At 46.0% G+C, this 22,589-nt stretch overlaps 1 protein-coding gene across 1 annotated transcript in view; it reads left to right on the forward strand.

Moving 5' to 3' along the window:
* Positions 1 to 22,589, forward strand: part of DYNC1H1 (dynein cytoplasmic 1 heavy chain 1) — a 77,830-nt gene that overhangs the window by 36,599 nt on the left and 18,642 nt on the right. Inside the window, exons 36-57 of the mRNA XM_018558435.1 lie at positions 180 to 410; positions 1,700 to 1,840; positions 1,921 to 2,154; positions 2,236 to 2,442; positions 3,515 to 3,636; positions 4,314 to 4,479; positions 4,591 to 4,754; positions 5,950 to 6,079; positions 6,421 to 6,554; positions 7,330 to 7,444; positions 7,739 to 7,900; positions 7,994 to 8,208; positions 8,290 to 8,494; positions 8,853 to 9,026; positions 11,994 to 12,113; positions 13,081 to 13,201; positions 14,681 to 14,876; positions 18,845 to 18,962; positions 19,193 to 19,408; positions 20,062 to 20,274; positions 20,701 to 20,828; positions 22,247 to 22,400. Of these exons, the coding sequence (XP_018413937.1) occupies positions 180 to 410; positions 1,700 to 1,840; positions 1,921 to 2,154; positions 2,236 to 2,442; positions 3,515 to 3,636; positions 4,314 to 4,479; positions 4,591 to 4,754; positions 5,950 to 6,079; positions 6,421 to 6,554; positions 7,330 to 7,444; positions 7,739 to 7,900; positions 7,994 to 8,208; positions 8,290 to 8,494; positions 8,853 to 9,026; positions 11,994 to 12,113; positions 13,081 to 13,201; positions 14,681 to 14,876; positions 18,845 to 18,962; positions 19,193 to 19,408; positions 20,062 to 20,274; positions 20,701 to 20,828; positions 22,247 to 22,400 (3,666 nt within the window). The remainder of the gene's footprint in view (positions 1 to 179; positions 411 to 1,699; positions 1,841 to 1,920; positions 2,155 to 2,235; positions 2,443 to 3,514; positions 3,637 to 4,313; positions 4,480 to 4,590; positions 4,755 to 5,949; positions 6,080 to 6,420; positions 6,555 to 7,329; positions 7,445 to 7,738; positions 7,901 to 7,993; positions 8,209 to 8,289; positions 8,495 to 8,852; positions 9,027 to 11,993; positions 12,114 to 13,080; positions 13,202 to 14,680; positions 14,877 to 18,844; positions 18,963 to 19,192; positions 19,409 to 20,061; positions 20,275 to 20,700; positions 20,829 to 22,246; positions 22,401 to 22,589) is intronic.

Raw genomic sequence — 22,589 nt, forward strand, 5'->3', positions numbered from 1 at the left:
AATGTTTTGTAAAACCCCCTTTTTTTTAAATGTTTTCCTTTTTTTTTTTTTTTTTTTTTTTTTTAGTATAGTGTTTTTTCATTTGCTAGCTTATTTGAGGCTACTTTGCATGCAGTTTGTTTGTTTTCATGAATATCATGCACAGATCACAAGTTTCATAAGTGTAAAATGTCTTCTAGATCCAACGAGATGCATCAGCAGTACTGCAGCCATATTTCACATCCAACGGGTTGGTTATCAAAGCCCTCGAGCATGCCTTCAAGCTGGAACACATCATGGACCTGACTCGACTGCGCTGCTTTGGCTCCCTCTTCTCTATGATGCACCAGGCCTGCCGCAACATTGCCCAGTACAATGCCAACCACCCAGACTTCCCGATGCCGATTGAGCAGCTGGAACGCTACATACAGGTGATATGCCTAGGAGCTCCTACACAATTTCAGAAAATGTAATTAGATTGCTAGGTGTTTATATATAGTAGTAAATCAGCGTTGCTCAGTCTCTGGGACCATTTCGGCTTTAAGTAATAGTGAGTTTCAGCTTGCTGCTCGCACAGAAGCTTTAGACATCCTACAACATTTCCTGTCTGTTCCACTGCACAGCTCCTCTACCCTGAATCCTGCCTGCCCCATGAACACAGCTATTTGGAATGATTTAATTAATGTGGAGGAGTCTAATGCTGGGCACACACCTTACAACCATTGTAAGGTAATTAAAAAAACGAACGATCTGCCTATCTTGGACAGGCAGATCGTACTTGAGATGATCGCAAGCCCGCCCCCCTGAGGGGGCGGGCTTCCGATGACCGCAATGCTGAACGGGCAGTGTGCGCTTGCACACACCGGCCCGTGCGGCATTTATCTTACGAACATGCCACACACCCGCCGACAATCGCAAGGTGTGTGGGCACCTTAAGTGACGCGAAATTGTGCCACCTTCTGTCTACACTATTTTTTTGTTCTCTCCTGTGTTGCTTCTGATGCTAAAAGCTGCGGAGCCAGGACATGCATTGAGGAACTGTTTAATCTTTGGTGTGTGTGTGTCGTCGTCGTCCCCCCTCCCCACAGGAGTTGTGGGCTACATTTGTACACGTCCCAGAATGCACCCAGACTACAAAGGAAAAGGGGGGAGATGCAGGTACACATTGCCGTGTATGTTGACAACTAAGTGGCAGTCAATAGCTGGCATGGAGAAAGAACACTAGTCTTAAATTGCACGCCACTCGCTCTTTCTGCAAGCTTCACTGAGCACTGTTTAAACGGTGTGCCTGAAGTCAGATTACTGCTGCCATGCCCCCCAGCCAAACTGCTGTAGGCAGGGAGTGCTAAGGGATGTGGATCATCCATGTATCCCCCACCTGCAGCCTGAGGTAGCTTAACAGGTCTCCATGGAGTAAGAGAGCACCTGGTACCTGTGATGTCGGTGAAAGCCACCAAGTATCTCTTTGAGTCTCGGTCCTCCGCTCTTGGAACTAAGGCGAGAAGTGGGACCTGAACGGTCATGTGACCACCAGTAAAGGTGCAAAGAAAAAGGCATTTCTCTTTTTAGTATTGGAATGTACGCAAGCTGATTCACGCAAGTGTAAGGACCGGAATTATTCGGTTTGTTCTTATTTTGCAAAGACTTTGATTTACAATAAATATATTCTTGGTTTTAATACTAAATTGATCTTCAAAGGGTTTTGTTTTTTGTTTTTTAGCGCTACCTGATTTATGCTGTGCTGTGGTCATTCTCTGGGGACGGACGTCTGAAGATGAGGGCAGAGCTCGGAGAATACATCAGGCGGATAACTACCGTCCCGCTCCCGAGTGCGCCCAACATACCAATTATTGACTACGAGGTAAAGATCCAATAACAGACATTCTGTCTGAGACGTTGCTTTCTCTGTACACAGACTTATATGTGTCCTGCGCTCTTTAGGTTTCCATCAGCGGAGAATGGCAGCCCTGGCAAACTAAAGTTCCGCAGATTGAGGTCGAGACTCACAAAGTTGCGGCCCCAGATGTTGTTGTGCCCACCCTGGATACCGTCCGACATGAAGCTCTCCTGTACACTTGGCTGGCTGAACACAAACCTTTGGTGCTGTGTGGGCCCCCCGGCTCCGGAAAAACCATGACGCTGTTCAGTGCTCTAAGAGCTCTGCCCGATATGGAGGTGAGATGCGATCGGCTCATCTAGACAGTTTTTACCGGCTCTTGTCTTCAGAACTTTGCATGACCATTCTTATTTCTTCAGGTTGTCGGCTTGAACTTTTCCAGTGCCACCACCCCAGAGTTGCTGCTGAAGACGTTCGATCACTACTGCGAGTACCGGCGGACACCAAACGGCGTGGTCTTGGCCCCTGTTCAGCTTGGAAAGTGGCTGGTGCTGTTCTGTGATGAAATCAACTTGCCAGACATGGACAAATATGGCACCCAGAGAGTCATCTCTTTCATCAGACAGGTAGGAGGGGCTGTGTCACAACCTCCTGTTTTATCTATTCCACTATTCAGGGATTATTCAGTTGGACATTGCTAAGAGGTAGATACACAATGCTTATTGGCATTCTGTTATCGACACCATGACGTGTCCATTATTGTGCACATAATGCACGCTTGCTGCAGTAGATGTTAACATGAATTACAGTGTGTAGCAAACACCAATCCAACATGTTGGTGTGAACTGAAGCCATAGGACAGAAGGCAACAATTGCCTTGTTCTTGCTTGGGGGACCACAGCTGCTGGTATGAATGGCCATTAAAGTGTAACATAATATTGGCCAAATGCTTTATAGCTTTAACCTGATAAACATTCTACCCATGTATGTCTTTAGTTTGTCCTTTTTTCTTTTTGATTTGGATTTTACTGATCAGCTAGGAACATATGTATTCAAATGACAAATAACACTGCTCTGAAAGCAATCAAGACCTTTAAAACGAATCAGCAATTTTGAAAGTCATAATTGCTTGTCAAGGTTTCAGTTTCCTAAATGCTGCATGGTGTAAAATCATTGGAGGTTTTGGGATGCATTGCTTTGATAATTGATATCTGTTTTGCTGAATAATCCTCAGAGACCGTAACATACAGGGGTACAGGTACTCTTAAAAACCTAAGTCCACAGACTCCTACACACACTTACACATAAAGGTTGAACTCGTTGGACCTGTGTCTTTATTCAACCTCAAATACTATGTGATACACACACACACTCTCTCTCTCTCTCTCTCTCTCTCTCTCTCTCTCTCGAATAATTAGAATATCGTGCAAAAGTAATGGCAGTAAGTGCTGCAAAAGGGGCCCAAACCAAGTACTGAGTACATATGCATGCATGGTGTTTTTCATGAGCTGTAAGCCATAATCATCACAATGATGACAAATCACGGCTTGAATTATCTTGCTTTGCATGTAATGAGCCTATCTCGTATATTAGTTTCACCTTTTAAGTGGCATTACTGAAATAAATGAACTTTGCACCATAGTCTAATTATTCGAGTTTCACCTGTTTAATCAATCAATGTTTCCCCTTTGCTTTTAGATGGTGGAACATGGCGGCTTCTACAGGACCTCAGATCAGACTTGGGTGAAACTGGAAAGGATTCAGTTTGTTGGAGCTTGCAACCCACCGACAGACCCTGGAAGAAAGCCATTGTCACACAGGTATGATTGGGTTTAAAAGCTGTGAATATTGACATTTTTTTTTAATTGCGAATGATACAACATGCTGGATCTGGAGTATTTTTCAACAGCTTTTTTTTTTTTTTGCTCACTGCTGTTTAATGCAGTAGAATATATTTATGAAAGTCTGTGTTCTCTGCATAATGCTGGAGAGCTTGGTCACATGACCTTAAATCATGTGACAGGCTTTCTCTATCCAGTGTGTGTGTGTGTGTGTGTGTGTGTGTGTATATGTCCCTCGCTCTGTCTCTTTCCTCTCTCTGTGTCTCTCTCTCTGTCTCTCCTCTCTGTCTCTCTCCTCTCTCTGTGTCTCTCTCTCTCTCTCTCTCTCTCCTCTCTCTGTGTCTCCCTCTCTCCTCTCTCTGTGTCTCTCTCTCTCTCTCTCTCTCCTCTCTCTGTGTCTCTCTCTCTGTCTCTCCTCTCTGTCTCTCTCCTCTCTCTGTGTCTCTCTCTCTCTCTCTCTCTCTCTGTCTCTCTCTCTCTCTCTCTCTCCTTTCTCCTCTCTGTGTCTCTCTCTCCTCTCTCTGTGTCTCTCTCTCCTCTCTCTGTGTCTCTCTGTGTCTCTCTCTGTGTCTCTCTCTCATGTGCATCCATTTGAATATCATTGGAATATGCAATCACACGGACAGAACGACAATATCTGATTTAAATCCTTCCAGGTTTTTGCGCCATGTCCCAGTCGTGTACGTGGACTATCCTGGACCCGCCTCACTGACTCAGATCTACGGAACTTTCAACCGTGCAATGCTAAGACTCATTCCTGCACTGCGCACCTATGCGGAGCCGCTGACCGCAGCCATGGTGGAATTCTACACGATGTCCCAGGTTTCAACAAAACTATATTTTTAGTGGAGAGAAAGATAATTGATATCTTGCTTGTAATTTCATCTGGATAGGGGGCTGAAGACTAATCAAAGTTTGTTATGTTATCGACAGGAGAGATTTACTCAGGATACCCAGCCGCATTACATCTACTCACCCCGTGAGATGACGCGATGGGTGAGGGGTATTTTTGAAGCTTTGAGGCCACTGGAAACCCTGTCTGTTGAAGGGTTAATCAGAATCTGGGCCCATGAAGCTCTTCGTCTCTTCCAAGACAGGTATGTTTTGCCATTGTGGCTTTTGTAGCATGCAGACTTACAGGGTTATTCACAAAAAGGGTGAAGGGTTTGGAGAAGTGAACAATCTAGAACAACATAGCTGAACTGGAGAATTTTTCCAAATCGGCTATTTTGTCCTAGATTGTTCACTTCTCCTGCCTTCTCCAAACTCTTCACCCTTTTGTGAATAACACTTTAAGTGAGTGTCCACCTTTGATTATTTAGGGACACTTCAGGGACAAATTGAATTAAAGTAGCATTTAAAGGCTGGGTGTTTTTTGCTTTAATACACTCCCTGCCTCAAGGCAAAAGACATCCAGCACTTTTGTTACACTCCCGTCCCCCCTACACTTACCTGCAGCCGCTCGTGTCGTCAGCTGCAATCAGGAAGATGCACAGGTTTTCCCAAACTTCCTGGTTGTGGGGGGAGGGTACTGAGGGCAGAGGAGTCATAGGCTCCTTCTGCCATCAGTCCAGCTATGACTGCAGGGTGAGGGCGTGGCCGGCCGCATGCTGTGTGTGTCTCTATGGATGCACAAAGCTAGGTGCCTCCACAGCAGTCAGCTAGCTGATGGAGGCACCCGTACATATGGGGTGGGCTTGCAGTCTGGATACCACTTGAGAATGAGAATTAACCAGTTGACATCCGCGGTGTTAAACCCCCTTCCCATCCAGGCCATTTTTCAGTATTCAGCGCTGCGGTACTTTAACTGACATTTATTCCGTCATGCAGCGCTGTACTGAAATGAATTTTATACCCTTTTTTGGGGACAGATAGAGCTTTCTTTTGGTGATTTTTTTTTTTTTTAGCTAATCTGGCCAACAAAAAAGGTTTAATGTCACTTTTTTTTTAACATACAAAGCAGAACCTTTAGGCCTCGTTCCCACCATATGCAGTGCGTTCCGGCCCGATCCTGGCCGGAACGCACTGCCTCACATTGTGGCCGGCTCACTTTTTTGCCGGGTTGAAGGTGGCGCGGCGGGCCTTTTTGAAGTGAATGGCACCGAAGCCACGCCCTCCAGCCGCAATGCGATCGCCCGCACGGTATCGCAAGGAACATTGTGCCTGCAGTCTGGTCCGGTGCTTGCACAGCTGCGTGAATGGGAACATGTAACAAAGGAAGGTGTTTGGCTGGAAAGGTAGAAATAAACTTTAAACTTTATAGCTTTAATTGAGTTTTGTTTTTGTCAACAGGCTTGTTGAAGATGAGGAGAGGCGCTGGACAGATGAGAACATCGACATGGTGGCTCTTAAACACTTCCCTAATGTTGAGAAAGAAAAAGCTTTGAGCAGACCAATCCTGTACAGCAACTGGCTGTCCAAGGTATATGGTCCCGGGTCTGATATTGGCCTGAGAAAGTGCATAGTCTTTTGATACGCTTACAAGTATTGCAGTCCAAATGGGCCCTTTGGTGCTATCGGGGTCACACTGAAACCTAACTTGAGTCTTTGTGGCTCTTTTGAGAATGAATGACATCACATTAAAACTGCTAGAGAGGTCATGCATGGCTTGTTTTAGGGCTGCTTTACTGCTGGCTAGGAATACAGCATATACATAATGTCCATAGTCTGGGCACAGGGGTTCTTTAACTTGGGTGGAGTTGCCGTTTAAGCCTCTTGAAGTCTAATATATTCATTCTAAACTGCTTGAACTTACTTTGGTAGGATTACATTCCAGTGGACCAAGAAGAGCTAAGAGATTACGTCAAGGCTCGTCTGAAAGTCTTCTATGAGGAGGAGCTGGATGTGCCTCTTGTACTGTTCAATGAAGTTCTGGATCATGTGCTAAGAATTGACAGGTAAGATATATCGCCAACCTTTCCCCTACAGATGTACGTGAGACTGCCATGCTGGCAGACCCTTGAGCACCAGATGTATGAAATAAGGTACATGCAAGTCTCCAGATCTTCAGTTTTGCTTTTATATCCAGTAGAAGGTAAAGACTAGGGATGCACTGATACCAGTTTTTCGGTTTCGAGTACCGGGATTTTGCTCTTGATACTCGCCGCTACTCATACCGGTGCTTCTGCTGGCATGGAGCCAGCTTCCCGGGCAAACGGAAAGCCGGGCAGCAGGTATTGTCATGCTGCGCGGCTTCCTGATTGCCCGGGAAGCCGGCTCCATGTTTGGTGGGCTCGATTGTGATTGGCAGGGAAACTGACTTCCCAGTCAATTGGCATCGAGCTGTCTTCCCAGCCAATCAGCAAGGAGCCAGCTGTTTGGCCAATCAGGAAGCCGGGAGGTGTGTCAATTCTCGCTGCCCAGCTTCTTGATTGCCTGGGAAGCTCCATGTTTTCCTATGGCACTGCTGACCGGAAGTTCCGGTATCGGAGCATTTGGGCGAGTACTCGGTATCGGCTCCGATACTAGTATCCGTGTCGGCGCATCCCTAGTAAATACTGTGGACTTTTCAGATCTGTTAATTTTTTTTTCTTTTTGGTTTATTGTATCGTTTTCTTTATTTTAAATGCTTGGCATAAAGATTACTGTTTTTTACTTCCCAATAAGCAAAGCTGTTTTTCTTCCGGACATGAGCACACAGTTTACATTGTCATTGTTTTCCTCCTTGTTTAGAATCTTCCGACAACCACAAGGCCATTTACTTCTCATTGGAGTGAGCGGAGCCGGGAAGACCACGCTGTCCCGTTTTGTTGCTTGGATGAACGGTCTTAGTGTTTACCAGATCAAGGTATTCATTCATTAGACATAATCAATCCTTTACAGGCAGCTGCCAAGCAAGGCCCAAATGTACCCCCAAACCTCCCTATCTATCCTCTAGAGAATTTTCCCCTGTTGCTCCATGTGACCCAACTTGTACATTTCTTGCAGGAAGAGCTGTTGGTACCCTAGGGCAGTTCTTGTTTAGCATACACCACCCCAAGAACTACAGCTCCCAAGTGTGTGTGTGTCCCAAACGCACGCTTTTAGTCCGTTTTCTTCTTTTTTGAGTTTGGTTTTAGAAGTTGTGCTGTATTTGACATAGGTGCACCGGAAGTACACAGGCGAGGACTTTGATGAAGATCTAAGAACTGTCCTGAGGCGGTCTGGCTGCAAGAACGAGAAGATTGCCTTCATCATGGATGAGTCCAATGTTCTAGACTCTGGATTCCTGGAGAGAATGAACACTTTGCTGGCCAATGGAGAGGTAAGATTATTTCCTCCTTCATTGGCGTTTTGTAGACTGTTTGTTTGATCCAGGTCCTGTTCTCACGTCGTCCTCTCTGCTTGCTGTGTGAAGGTTCCGGGCTTGTTTGAGGGTGACGAGTATTCCACGCTGATGACACAGTGCAAGGAAGGAGCTCAGAAAGAAGGCTCCATGCTTGACTCGCACGAGGAACTGTACAAATGGTTCACTAGCCAGGTCATCCGGAACCTGCACGTGGTCTTCACCATGAACCCATCCTCGGAAGGGCTGAAGGACAGAGCCGCCACCTCTCCAGCTCTGTTCAACAGGTCTGTGACTTTAGAACCACTTCTGCCATATTGAACGCCCATTTAATGTCAAATACTCATTACTTTTACCTCCTGTTAAAGGTGTGTACTGAACTGGTTCGGTGACTGGTCAACAGAAGCCCTCTATCAAGTCGGCAAGGAGTTCACAAGCAAAATGGACCTTGAAAAGCCGAACTACATTGTTCCAGACTACATGCCTGTGGTCTACGACAGACTGCCCCAGACTCCTTCTCATCGGGAGGCCATTGTCAATGGCTGTGTGTTTGTTCACCAAACTCTTCACCAGGTACATCAACCATTTCTTTTTTTTGCCCCTATGTCTGTCTGTTGAGGCACCTGGGTTGTGCTGGTCCTTTTATCACTGGGACTAAGGCCAACAAATGGTTAAATTCAAAGCTGAACTTCAGACAACCAATGAATGCAGTTATGCATCTCACAATTATGTATTTTTTTTTTTTTTATCATGACTTGTTCTTTTAAGAGGTTTAGGAAACCAGAAATGTAACTCTCTCATTGGCTTGTATACTACTACTCCTCCTATTTTTGAGCTTGCATAGTCCATAACAGGGAGCTTTCCTGAGAAATGTGCTTGACTTCACACATGAATGGGTCGGGTCTAACGAGGCTTTTTTGTTTTGTTCCAGGCAAATGCTCGACTTGCCAAGCGAGGTGGTAGAACAATGGCCATCACGCCCCGCCATTACTTGGACTTCATAAACCATTACGCAGATCTGTTTAATGAGAAACGTAGTGAGCTTGAAGAGCAGCAGATGCATTTGAATGTCGGTCTGCGAAAGATCAAAGAGACCGTGGATCAGGTTTGTGCATTTCAATAACCTCCTAGACCCTACTAGCTTGTCATTTTCTTTTTAACAAGATTTGATGTGGTTCTGTGACCAACACTACCATTAACTAGGGATGCACCAATACCGGTGCTTCTGGTGGCATGGAGCCAATTTCCCGGGTAATCAGGAAGCCGGGAGGCAGGTAATGACATGCCGCCCGGCCTTCTGATTGCACAGGAAGCCGGCTCCATGTTGGTCAACCAGCTCCATGCCGATGGGCCTGGGAAGCCGTCTTGCCAGCCGCCCAGCTTCCTGTTTACCTGGGAAGCCGGCTCCATGGTCCCCTATGGCACTGCCAGTCAGAGGAATTCTTCCTCTGACTGGAAGTTCCGCTATCGGCAGGTATCGGAGCATTTGGATGAGTACTCGGTCTCGGTGCATGCCTACCATTAACAAAAAAAAAAAAATGCTAAAAGCAGTACATGGGTACTTGAAATTTGCACGTTTAATTGCCAACTTAGCAACTATGCACTTTAGTTCTGTTTCTGCTCATGTATTAGTTTTATTACATGAACCTATAGATGGGGGCACACAGCAGATCTCTGTATATATGCCCTGCCTCAAGCAAATAGGGAGTTCCTCCTTTCTCCAAGCTATACCCCCCTGCACAGGCATGAGAGCTCGATTTAACTTTGTATCCTATGAAGTTACGTTGCCAAGTCTGGATTCCTAAAATTTGCGAAGATTCTTAGTTCTGTTTCAGGCCTAGCTGTCCAAGCTGTTCTCACTGCCTCCATGCCACACCAAATCCTGAGAATAACTGCCAGAAACGTCCTCCTAGTTGCCTGTTCCCAGTCCTTAGTGCTTTGGAGAATGGATCAGGAACCCTAGGATGATCCAATTGGTGTTTCTGTCCAGTAGTGTTGCGGTGGTGGTGTTTTACCAGGTTGTCTTGATTTTTGGGGTGGAGGCTTCTACACAGCTTCTTCCAGGTTCCGTAGTTTTGTGTTGCAGATAAATGAACCTGATATTGAGGTGCCACACCATAAATCGTCCAGATTATGTTAATTCAAAGATCAAGTAAAGGCTTTATGCAAGAGCCGTGGCGTAACAATCGCCATAGCGACCCAGGCGGCCGCTATGGGGCACCGTGGGGGCCGGCCAGTTGCAGAGCGGACCGCCTGGGTCCCTATGGAATCCTCTGCTGGTGACTTTCACTGGCGGCTCTGAAGAAGAATGCGCTGCTGTTCAGATCACTGACCGTAATCTCTGCAGCAGCGCGTCCGTCTCCAGAGCCCCTGCTGAGTCAATGAGAGCCAGCGGTGGAGGAGGCCGGACCCGGAGAGGGAGGTGGGGCCCGGTGATGGAGAAGAAGGTGGGCCCGGCGACTGAGGAGGAAGGCGGGGCCCATCAGCGAGCGTGGAAGAAGAGGAGGCGGACAGGTAAGGAGTGCGACCAGCCCACCTGAGGGTGACTCTGCAGAGCCCACCATAGGGAGTCTATGGTGGGCTCTGCAAGGTCACCCTCAGGTGGGCTGTGTGGGATCTCAAGTGGGCTCTGCAAGGGTTTTAACTAGAAATCACAGGGCCCCATACAAAATTTTGCTATAGGGCCCTGTGATTTCTAGTTACGCCCCTGTGCAAGAGCAAACATGTTTCTGGGGCCACCCTATATATAGGACAAATTTTGCAATATGGGTGGTATTTTAACCAAATGAAGTGATAAAGCTTGGAGAAGCTCGGCTTTTATTAATGCTTCCTGGCTTCTTTACTTTGTGTCTCTGGTTCTTTTTATGAGGTTGTTGCATATAGAGCTGCAGCTAACGATTATTTTAAAAATCGATTAGTTAGCCGATTATTAAGTTCGATTAATCGGTTAATCGGATAAAAAATTAAATACATTTTAAAAGATGGCTCCAGTGATGGACTACTAGTTTGTATTGAGATTGTAGTCCATCACAGGAGCAAGCTTGGAGCGGTGGAGGTAAAAAGGAAAAAAAAAGTGTGGTGTGCAATATAGTGAAATGAAAAGTGTAGAATTATACAGCAATCAATGCAGAATGGCACCGGTTATAGAGGACTACAAATCCCAGCAATAGTACATTATAGCTGGCGGTATTCTGCATTGCGCTGTATAATGTATTATTGCTGGGATTTGTTGTACTCTATAGCTGGTGGTATTCCGCATTGCGCTGTATAATGTATTATTCCTTGATTTGTAGTCCCCTATACAACGCAATGCAGAATATCATCAGCTATAGAGGAGTACAACAAATCCCAGCAATACATTATACATACAGTGTATAATGTATTGCTGGGATTTGTACTCTTCTATAGCTGATGGTACGGGTTCATGCTCTGTATAATATACAGCACAATGTACCATCAGCTATAGAGGACTACAAATCCCACTATCCCAGCAATACATTATAGAGCACCATGTGGGGGGGAGAGGAGTGCAGGCTTACCTGAGCAGTCTTCCAGCAACTTGTTTCTGAGATCGGGCCTGTATATCGGCAGCTATCATCCGCCCACAACTGCTCCTCCTTACCTTCTTCTCCCCGTGTCCCTGTGCCTATCGTGGATTTGGGTGAGCGTGAGGCGGGGAGGAGGTGCGGCGTGTGGAGCGTGGATGCGGCGGGTCTGGCAGCAGCGAGCGTGAGGTGGGGAGGAGGTGTGGCGCGCAGCGTGTGTGGAGCTGTGAACAGGGCCAACCAATCTGAAGCCGATTAATCGATGATTGAAAAAGTTGACAACTTTTTCAATAATCGATTATAATCGATTATGTCGATTAGTTGTTGCAGCCCTAGTTGCATATGCTGCCACATTTGTGGTTTGTAGTGGTCTTGATGACATTAGGAACTCTGGTGAGATGATATCGGAGGTTTAGGAAGTTTTTTTTTGTGAATAAACATATTGCATGTGTCATGCGTTTTTTGTTTCGGTTACTATCCCCAAAATGTAATTGGAATCCTTTTTTTTTTTTTTTTCATGACTTCAGGTGGAGGAACTGCGCCGTGACCTGCGGATAAAGAGCCAGGAGCTGGAGGTGAAAAATGCAGCTGCCAATGACAAGCTGAAGAAAATGGTGAAGGATCAGCAAGAAGCGGAGAAGAAAAAGGTAATTTTTAATCTACTTTCTTCTTCGACTGAAGCATTTGACTTTAGAGGTAACGATATACATATGGCAATGCAGGTGGTATAAGATTAAAAGGTCATTTAGAATACATATGCGCAGCTATAGTGATGCATGTTCATACTGTTGTATGATGGAGATCAGGGCCTTGCTTTAGTGATTGGCTGAGAATTTAAAGTCTTGTCAATCACGTGTTGTCCCAGAGTATGTTGGGGGTTTTTTTGGGGGGGTACCCAAAGCTACAATGGGGATGTGTGCATCATTGGGTGGACCTTTTTCAGAGACACTACCCCCTTACACTGAATGGGCATAATGCCAGTGCTTCTTTAAAGGAGAACTATGGGGTCAGGGCTTTTCCCCATAGTTCTCCTTAGGGCACGTCCTCCCGTCACCCTAAGCTCAGTATACCGCGAGCTACAACTCGCGGTATACTGAGACGCCGCAGCCGGCGCGGATCCCGGCATCGCTGTCGAGATCCGCCCAGCTGCGTGAGTGACAGCTGGCTTTGCCTATCTAGAGGCAGAGCCAGCTGCACCCGCCCCCTCCCCCGTCCGTTCCGCCAGTCAGCACTGGCGGATCAGAGCGGGGAGGGGGGAATCCACCCCCCTCTCCTGTCACGGCAGAGAGCCGTGACAGGATCGAGAAGTAAGCGAACGCCGGTATGTGTTCGCTCACTTCCCGAACTACTGAGCCGACCTGTGACAGTCTCATTGTCACAGGTCGGCTAGAACTATGAGGTGAGTGGAAAGCACTCACCTCATAGTTCTCCTTGAACACACAGCTTCCTTTCCAGGGAATGCACAAATCTGCAGTTTTCTTTCTCTGATCTAGCATATTTGAATAATACTGACACAGAAGGCTAAAGGATGTTCAGAGGGCACTCACCTTCACAGAAATTATTTAATTGGCGAAATCTGACTGTCTGTTTTTGTGTTTGTTTTTTTTCCTGCAGGTCATGAGTCAGGAAATCCAGGAGCAGCTGCATAAGCAGCAAGCGGGTATTGCTGAGAAGCAGAAAGATGTAAAGGAGGATCTGGATCAGGTGGAGCCGGCTGTCATTGAGGCTCAGAATGGTGAGCGCCATAGTGATGTTGATAGTTATTAGCATATCGTTAGACATCCGTCTGTACAATATACAGAACAAATGGGCACTGTAATTGAAGCAGGTCTTGATTTTTCATTGAAAAAAAAAGTGGTTTAATTCAGGAAACAAAACGGCTCCTATAAGGTGACCTGCTGAACCTTTTACTTAAAGGAGAACTATGAGGCGAGTGAAAATCACTCACCTCATAGTTCTAGCCGACCTGTGACAATGAGATCGTCACAGGTCGGCTCAGTAGTTCGGGAAGTGAGGGAACACAATGGCGTCGCTCGCTCACTTCTCGATCATCTCCCTGCAGAGAGCCGTGACTCTCACGGCTCCCTGCAGGGATTCCCCCCCTCCCCTGTCTGATCCTCCAGCGCTGACTGGTGGATCGGGAGGGGGCGGGTACAGCTGGCTCTGTCTCTAGATAGGCAGAGCCGGCTGTCAATTCCTCAGCTGGATGGATCTCGACAGTAATGTCGGGATCTGTCCCGGCTGCGGCGTCTCATTATACCGCTAGCTGTAGCTCCCTGTATACTGAGCCTAGGGTGACGGAAGGATGCTAGTTTGTGTCCTCCCGTTACCCTTAGGAGAACTATGGGGAAAAGATTTAACCCCATAGTTCTCCTTTTTTTAAACGAAACATTTTTTATTTTTTTATTTTTATGCGTTTGTTAGCCTGTAATCATTAAAAAAAAAGTTGAGTTTTTATTAAAAGAAAAGCCATAAGAATAAAAATGATTTTAGGCAGACAAATGACAGTTAGACTGGGTTCACACCTAGGCGTATTGAATATGCGCGTTTGTCGTCGTGCGTTTTTACCGCAATTCGTGGTAACAAAAACGCGCGTTTCCGAGGGCTACTTGGCTGTACCCCAATGGAAACGCAAGGCCAAAACGCCCCAAAGAAGTACGTGTACTTCTTTGGGCTTAGGCCGTTTTGTAGCGAGTTCAGACGGGCGGAAATACGGAAAGGTGTGAACCATACCCATAGAAAACAATGGGATTTTCAAGTTTGTACGTTTTGTAGAGCTTCATAGAGCGTTGAACGCGCAACAAAACGTAAAGGTGTGGACAGGTCCTTATGTTTGTGTTTCCCGTCACATGCAGATGCTGCTAAATTGGGCCTAGACGTCATTGACTTCAGGGAGAATTAAAATAAAGGCTTATTGGTTATAATGGTTATAAATGTTTTTAGATATAAACAGTTTTTTGTTAGAAGCTACAGAAGTCTTTATTTAAAATGCAACTCTTGATTTTTCGTTCCTGTCGGCACTTGTGATGTGAATGCTATACTGTACTTATGATTTTTCACAATGAATGTTCTAATCAAATTTCCTCTTCTTCTTTTTTTTTTTTTTTTTTTTCCGGTCTGTCATTTTGGATTTGTCTGTCTCTCCCGCGCTGTCTGTCCTTCTTTTATTTTTTTTTATTTTTTTTGATCTGATGTGATCGCATCTTCTGGTTAGCTGTAAAATCAATAAAGAAGCAGCACCTGGTAGAGGTCCGTTCTATGGCTAATCCTCCAGCAGCAGTGAAGCTGGCGTTGGAGTCCATCTGTCTGCTGCTGGGTGAGAGTACAACGGACTGGAAGCAGATTCGTTCCATCATAATGAGGGAAAACTTCATCCCGACTATTGTAAACTTTTCTGCTGAGGAGATCAGGTGAATAGATAAGTTTTGTGTACAACTGCTGCTGGGGGGGAGAGAAAGGAATTGTTTACAAAGGAAGGTTATGTAATGGCTGGGTACACTCAAACGTGCTGGATTCAACCATTTTGTGACACATGATTGGCTGTGTCCCTATATTCTGCTGGCTCCCCTTCGCTGATTGGTTCCAAAATGTAAAGTCTTGTTCACACGGGCTTCAGCTTTTATATGAGCAGAGTGTACAAAAGGGTTCATGCCGATGGGCGCTCTAGCCAGACGGGTGTTCTGGGCAGACAGAGTATTACATTCAAACGCACGCAGCCGCTTTAAAAACGCACACCTTAAAAGAGAACTATGGGGTAAGTGTTTTTCCCCATAGTTCTCAAGGGATACGGGAGGACATATACTAGCGTCCTCCCGTGACCCAAAGCTCACTATATAACAAGTTACAGCTTGCGGTATACTGAGACCGCCGCGGCCGAGATGGATCCCGGCATTACTGTCGAGATCCACCCAGCTGTGTGATTGACAGCTGGTGCTGCCTATTTAGAGGCAGAGCCAGCTGTACCCGCCCCCTCCCTGATCCGTTACTCCACTCCGCGCTGGAGGATCAGAGGGGGGTGGGGGAATCCCTGCAGGGAGCCGTGACTGACGCTCTCTGCAGGGAGATGATCGAGCGACGGTATGTGTTTGCTCACTTCCCGATCTATTGAGCCGACGTGACGGTTTCATTGTCAGAAGTCAGCTTGAACTATGAGGATGACTGATTTTCACTCTCCTCATAGTTCTCCTTTAACAAGAAAAGGCTGCGTTTGACTTGCTTTGCTTACAGTTCAAATGCACCTGATGGGATAAATCCCAGTTTTAGACCATACTTTATCTTGCACCCATATTAATGGTGTAACCTGAAGTATGGTGGTAAATATAATCACCCAATACAACCCCTACCCTTACCTAAATCTTGGTGTGCTTCTGCTTCTTGTAATGCAGTAGTGCATGGCTTTGCCTTCCCTGGGATCGCGCCCAGAGAATTACTACACGTCCCATCTGCCACTGCAGCAAAGAGACTGTGCAAAGCCACAACGATGATCCCTCCTCCCTCACCCCCTTGTAGTCCAGCTGCATGTCCTCCTGCCCAGGTTCATACGATCTCAGATGCAGTGCTTTGCAGACTTTAGTGCAAGCAATTAGTAAATGCTCATTGATCATGAGAACAGTGTTAATGCAGTTACTAACTACCACTTTTATTTAGACATGAGGCATCAAAGGCAGCGCAAAGCAAGTCACACATCCTTGGAGCTGCCGTGTGTACTGCTCCAGTTAAAGTAAATGGGATTTTGCTGGATTGCATTCCAAACGCACGTTAAATGCAGGGAAACTGGGAAACTCAACCCCTAAAACTTTTGTAAGGTTTGTTAAAGGAGAACTATGAGGTGAGTGCTTTTCACTCACCTCATAGTTCTAGCCGACCTGTGACAATGAGGCTGTCACAGGTCGGCTCAGTAGATCGGGAGGTGAGCGAACACATACCGGCGTTCGCTCACCTCTTGATCTGGTCACGGCTCTCTGCCGCGACAGGGGAGGGGCTGGATTCCCCCCTGCTCCGATCCGCCAGCGCTGACTGGCAGAACGGATGGGGGAGGGTGCGGGTACAGCTGGCTCTGCCTCCTGATAGGCAGAGCCAGCTGTCACTCACGCAGCTGGGCGGATCCAGACATAATTGTCAGGATCCGCTTCAGCTGCGGCGTCTCAGTATATAGAGTTGTAGCTCGCGGTATACTGAGCTTAGGGTGACGGGAGGACGCTAGTTTGTGTCCTCCCGTTACCCTAAGGAGAACTATGGGGAAAAGCCCTGACCCAATAGTTCTCCTTTTAAATATAGAGCTGACTTTTTTTTTTTTTGTACTGGCTAGAAGACTTGGGAGCTTCATTGCTACTAGAAGGTTGTTGGAGTCTCCTGGCTGCGCAGTTTAAAGCGACACTCGGCACTCATGTTAAGATTAACGTCCTCCATATTGACTCTGAAGTTTTCTTTAACAAAGCTTACCGCAAGCTTCACATATGCTTTTGCATGAGCCTAATGTACACACTCCTCTTATACAAGCTGAAGCCGGTGTGAGCAAGGCCTAAGACCCTTAGATGCGCAGTGGTGATACCCAGCCAAGGGCTTTGGAAGGAAGATCTCCCAGTTGGGAGTATTTTACAGTAGATGACGCCACCCAGAATTAAAATCTCGGATCTGGCGTTGCTCAGTGTTCTGGATTCATTTTTTTTTTTTTCATTTTACCATTTCCTGAAACTGAAATTTCTTTCACAGATCCCCAGCGGCAGTTTCTTTACTAACACTGCATGTATGTTAACACTGTTTTCACCCCCCTCCCTTCATAGCGGTGAGCTCTATAAAGAGGCAGCACCTTGTTGAAGTAAAAGCAATGGCCAACCCTCCCGCTGCAGTAAAACTGGCCCTAGAGTCCATCTGTCTCCTCCTGGGAGAGGAGACGAGTGATTGGAAAAAGATCAGAACTGTTGTTCTCAGGGATAATTTCATCACCCAGATTATCAACTTATGCTCAGAAGATCTCAGGTATTGTCGTCTTCTGTCGTCAGCTGATGCTGTCCAGCAATCTGCTCCCTTTAAACTATAACTTGCTTCAGCTCCGTCTCTGTCTGCCATCTGAAATACCTTTTTTTTTTCATACTTTTTTGGTTTTTTTTTTTTTTTTTTTTTAGTTCTGTCTTTCCTAACCCCTGCCAAATTTTCAATTTAAGCAGCAGCTCCTTCTTGCAGCAGATTTCTTGGCAGACTTGTGCCAACTATTTGGAGGCAGGTAACCCAAAGCTGTCCCCGCATAAAGATCCTGGATAGAGCTGCTCTTTGAGTCACCAACAACCTTGCAGCAAGAGAGGCATTTGGGCACCCAATACACACATGCTTGGTCCAGTTCATGTACTCTGCATGTAGTTCAAGCCGGACTCCAGGCACAGAAACTTTGATTCAGATATATTCCTCAATAGCTACGAAGAACACAAATACACTTTGTATGTACCAAATGCCTTTGCAAACATAGTCATTATCTTGTAACGGTGACATCATCACTGTGGTGTACATAGCCTGTGCAGAGAGCAGTGCTAAGGGAGAGACCCAGCAGGCTCCACCCACTACAAGCTGCCTGCAGAAAACTACAGGAGGGGGCGGAGACGAGACCAGTCACCCTGCACAAGGAGAGAGAGCAGCAGTGTGCGGTCTTTATTACAGGAGGGGGCGGAGATGAGACCAGTCACCCTGCACAAAGAGAGCAGCAGTGACCAGTCTTTATTACAGGAGGGGGTGGAGACAAGACCAGTCACCCTGCACAAGGAGAGAGAGCAGCAGTGAGCGGTCTTTATTACAGGAGGGGGCGGAGACGAGACCAGTCACCCTGCACAAGCAGAGATCAGCAGCAACAGTTCATAATGGGCGTACATGCTGTCGGTTTAAACAAGCTGCTAGCGGGCTTCATGAAGCTCCAGCACCATGTGAAACTTGATTAAAACCTGCTAGCTGCTTGTTTAAAGTAAAATCCTGCCCCCCTATTTGTTTTAACAAACTCTTAAATTCAGCTGCAGCTAGTGGTTGCGTTAAAGGTTTCAACACAACTGCCTTAAGCTTGGCTTTGCTGTACACACTGCTCTTTATACAAGGCCTTATGGATTGTCCACCAGGCGTTCAACTATGGTGACTCTTCCTACCACCCCCCAGCCCCTAATGGTGTTGAATGCTTGTTTTCTGCACTGCTAAAAGTATGGACTGTTCAAATGGTTGCAGTTTACCTTTTTAGTTTCCCCAGATAAGCTTATTCTGCAAGGGAGACGAGGCCATGTCTGAACCCACCAGAACATTAGGTGTATCCTCCCAGTCCTGCCCCCTCAGTCTGTTTAGCACAAGAGATTGCGGCTATTCTGGCATAAACCTGACTTGTTTTTCTGTGACCTTCTCCTTTTAGCGATGCCATTCGTGAGAAAATGAAGAAGAATTATATGTCCAATCCCAGCTACAATTATGAAATTGTAAACAGAGCCTCCCTGGCTTGTGGACCTATGGTGAAATGGGCAATTGCACAGGTAACACACAAATGTTTTATCTTGTGTTCAGTGGTTTATTTTGTGTAAAATGTATCTACTTGTTGGAAGTTTATTCTTTTGCCTGAAGCTTCTCTTTACTCTGAGCTATGCAGTCACCATTTTGATAGAACCTAGTTCATGTCATAGACACTAACCTCCAAAGGTGACCATTTTAAAGCTAACAAGAATGTCGGGGAACACATGTTTAATGTTCTTTGCTCCTGTAACAGCTGAACTACGCTGACATGTTGAAGCGTGTGGAGCCCCTGAGGAATGAGCTCCAGAAACTGGAGGATGATGCCAAAGACAACCAGGCAAAGGCCGATGAAGTGGAGCAGATGATCCGAGACTTGGAAGCCAGCATTGCCCGCTACAAGGAGGAATATGCAGTTCTCATTTCCGAGGCCCAGGCCATCAAAGCTGACCTGGCTGCGGTAGAAGCTAAGGTACGATGAAAGGGCTGATGCCCATGTTTTTATATCTGTGCTTGTTTTAGTTTTTTGGTGAAAGCAGTATTGGCATCTACAATGAACACATGACCTGAGAAAGAAAAAGCTGTATGAGGATACGCCATATCTTGAAGCGACAAGTAATTGTGGAAGAATTTACTCTTAGGATCTGTATGGGAAATCCTTGGCATATGCGGTCTGAGCAGATCTGAATCGGGGGGAAAATTAGCCAGCTTGGTGCATTAGAATTATAAACTATGTTGCCAAACTGCATTTGTTAATGGAGAGGGTGGGCACTGAGCATTTTGAGTGTTCTAAACCACAGGCAGACCTTTAAAGAAGGTGGTCGCACGTTTGGTGTCACAACTTTTTTAAGACTTTTGAGACAAATGGCAACTTTTTGGCATCTCTTTTGGCCCCACCACTAGCCCCACCTCACTATTGGCCAGTAAGGCTGTCCTTTTGGTTGGGCCAATAGTATGGCATGGGAGGGCATGATACCCAGCACAACTTTCCTTAAGATTGACCTATTGGCTTGTGGCTACTTTACAAAGCGGGGGGAACTTTGTGTAAGTGTTAATGCGTCCGGCACTTGCTCCGCTTTTAATATCTTTCAGCTTTTTGAGATGCAAATATGATCTGATTTTCAGGTGAACCGCAGTACTGCCCTTCTAAAAAGCTTGTCGGCGGAGAGAGAGCGGTGGGAGAAGACCAGCGAGACCTTCAAAAACCAGATGGCCACCATCGCCGGTGACTGTCTGCTGTCCGCAGCTTTCATCGCCTATGCTGGTTACTTCGACCAGCAGATGAGGCAGAACTTGTTCACCACTTGGTCTCATCACCTGCAGCAGGCCAATATCCAGGTAATATACTCTACTCAGTCAGCTTTTCAGAGTTTTAAATGCTTTCGTTGCTGATAGAGTTAAATTGTTTCGGACCAGATTCACACCTTTTGCGTTGCAGTAAAACGTGCGTTTTACAGTACTGTAATGCATGAACTGCAAGCCTCAGAGCCACTGATTTTGAATGGCACTCAGTGCACCCCAGTGGACCTACGCTTTAACGCAACACAATGCACAGATGTGAATCATCTGTGTATTGGGAAGGTGCGTTTAAAGGTCCGTTGTGGTGTGTTGGCAGCCCATTCAAAATGAATAGGTTGGCTTACTGGATGCATAATGGTAATGCATGAGGAAATAACACAACGTAAGGGTTTGAATCCAGCCTTACCAGCTTGTATTACCTTTTATCATACCTTTTTTACATGAACATTTCTGGCTTGTCTACAGTTCCGCACAGACATTGCAAGAACTGAATATCTATCCAATGCAGATGAGAGACTTCGCTGGCAAGCCAGCTCCTTACCTGCTGATGACCTATGCACAGAGAACGCCATCATGCTAAAACGATTCAACAGGTAACATCTTTTCCATTCAATAACTCTAAAGGCCTCACTGGCTGGGTGACACCATTGAAAGACATTGCATATCTGCAATGTTTATTTGTATTTCTGTCCTGACATAATGGCCCTGAAGGCCCACTACAACTTCAGTAGTTGACTTCCCATTGCATGGCACACCCGTGGTGGTCAAGATTGCCCCAAAGCCTGCTGGGGCTTGTAGCTGTTGGCATCCTGAGGCCATGGTATTGGCTGGCTGCTGAATCCCTGCCATGGAATGTCATTCTTTAACTCTAAAGCAACATTTATTTTAGTTCTGGATAAAATGTGGAAGTGTTAGGACCTTTGCCAGGTTTGTATCGCTGTCTGTGTTCACACTGTGTGTGGACAAAGACGGCACCCTCTCTTTTGGTTCTGTTGACCATTGTCACTGGTACAGAAAGTGAATGAAAATCAATACCATGAGTTGTCCCTATAACAGGTGGCGAGGGAAAATCTTGACTGGAGACGTCTGGTTTGGTGACGGCTATCTTAGAGGGGATATACCTTTTTGTTTTGGTGCAATCTCTTCCTTTTTGGTCTCTGGGACAGGACCTGAAGGAAAATCTTCTTGATGGGACATAGACGCTTCGATATTGGCAGCTCTTACAGTCGGGTGTAGATTTTATTTTATGGTATGTCTAGTGGTGGTTAAAATCTTCAGTACTTGACATTGTAGTTGGAACTTTAGTGTACTTCTGCACTTTGACATCACTTATTCAGACTATCAGTTAAAGGTGCCTAAATGTCTTATGTTTCCACCCATAAGAGAACATTTAGTGCATATTTGACAGAAGAACTTGAATAGCAGAGGTTGCAAAGACAGCAGCGTGCCCTAAAAGTCATGGCTTCAAAGAATCAGATACTGTAAACCCAGAGGTCCTTGCTGCATTCCATAAAAGAAGTGGATCTAGGGGTCCTTGCTGCATTCCATACCAGAAGTGAACCTAGGGGTCCTTGCTGCATTCCATACCAGAAGTGGATCTAGGGGTCCGTGCTGCATTCCATACCAGAAGTGGATCTAGGGGTCCTTGCCGCATTCCATACCAGAAGTGAACCTAGGGGTCCTTGCCACATTCCATACCAGAAGTGAACCTAGGGGTCCTTGCCGCATTCCATACCAGAATGAACATAGGGGTCCTTGCCGCATTCCATACCGCAAGTGAACCTAGGGGTCCTTACCGCATTCCATACCACAAGTGAACGTAGGGGTCCTTGCCGCATTCCATACCAGAATGAACATAGGGGTCCTTACTGCATTCCATACCACAAGTGAACGTAGGGGTCCTTGCCGCATTCCATACCAGAATGAACGTAGGGGTCCTTACTGCATTCCATACCAGAAGTGAAAGCCAATGTCGGATCAGATACTACAATCCTGTGTGTATGTGTTGCAGGTATCCTCTGATCATTGATCCATCAGGCCAGGCAACAGAGTTCATCATGAATGAATACAAAGAACGCAAGATCACCCGTACAAGCTTCTTGGATGATGCCTTCAGAAAGAACTTGGAAAGCGCTCTGCGTTTCGGAAACCCACTTCTTGTCCAGGTGGGTTCATGTGTCTTAAACTGAACCTTTTAAACACACTTGGATACAAACCTTTTGTATCTAACAATCTTCTATTTTAACTTTCGTAGGCTTTTGGTTTTTATCTTAAAGAATAAGTGGAGTTCTGCTTTAATGTGTAGGTGACTTTGTGGCTAATGCTTTGCATGAGTAACTTTTTTTTTTTTTTTT

Source organism: Nanorana parkeri, unplaced genomic scaffold (assembly GCF_000935625.1).
Source record: "Nanorana parkeri isolate BGI_ZX_2015 unplaced genomic scaffold, ASM93562v1 scaffold339, whole genome shotgun sequence".
Taxonomy (NCBI): domain Eukaryota; kingdom Metazoa; phylum Chordata; class Amphibia; order Anura; family Dicroglossidae; genus Nanorana; species Nanorana parkeri.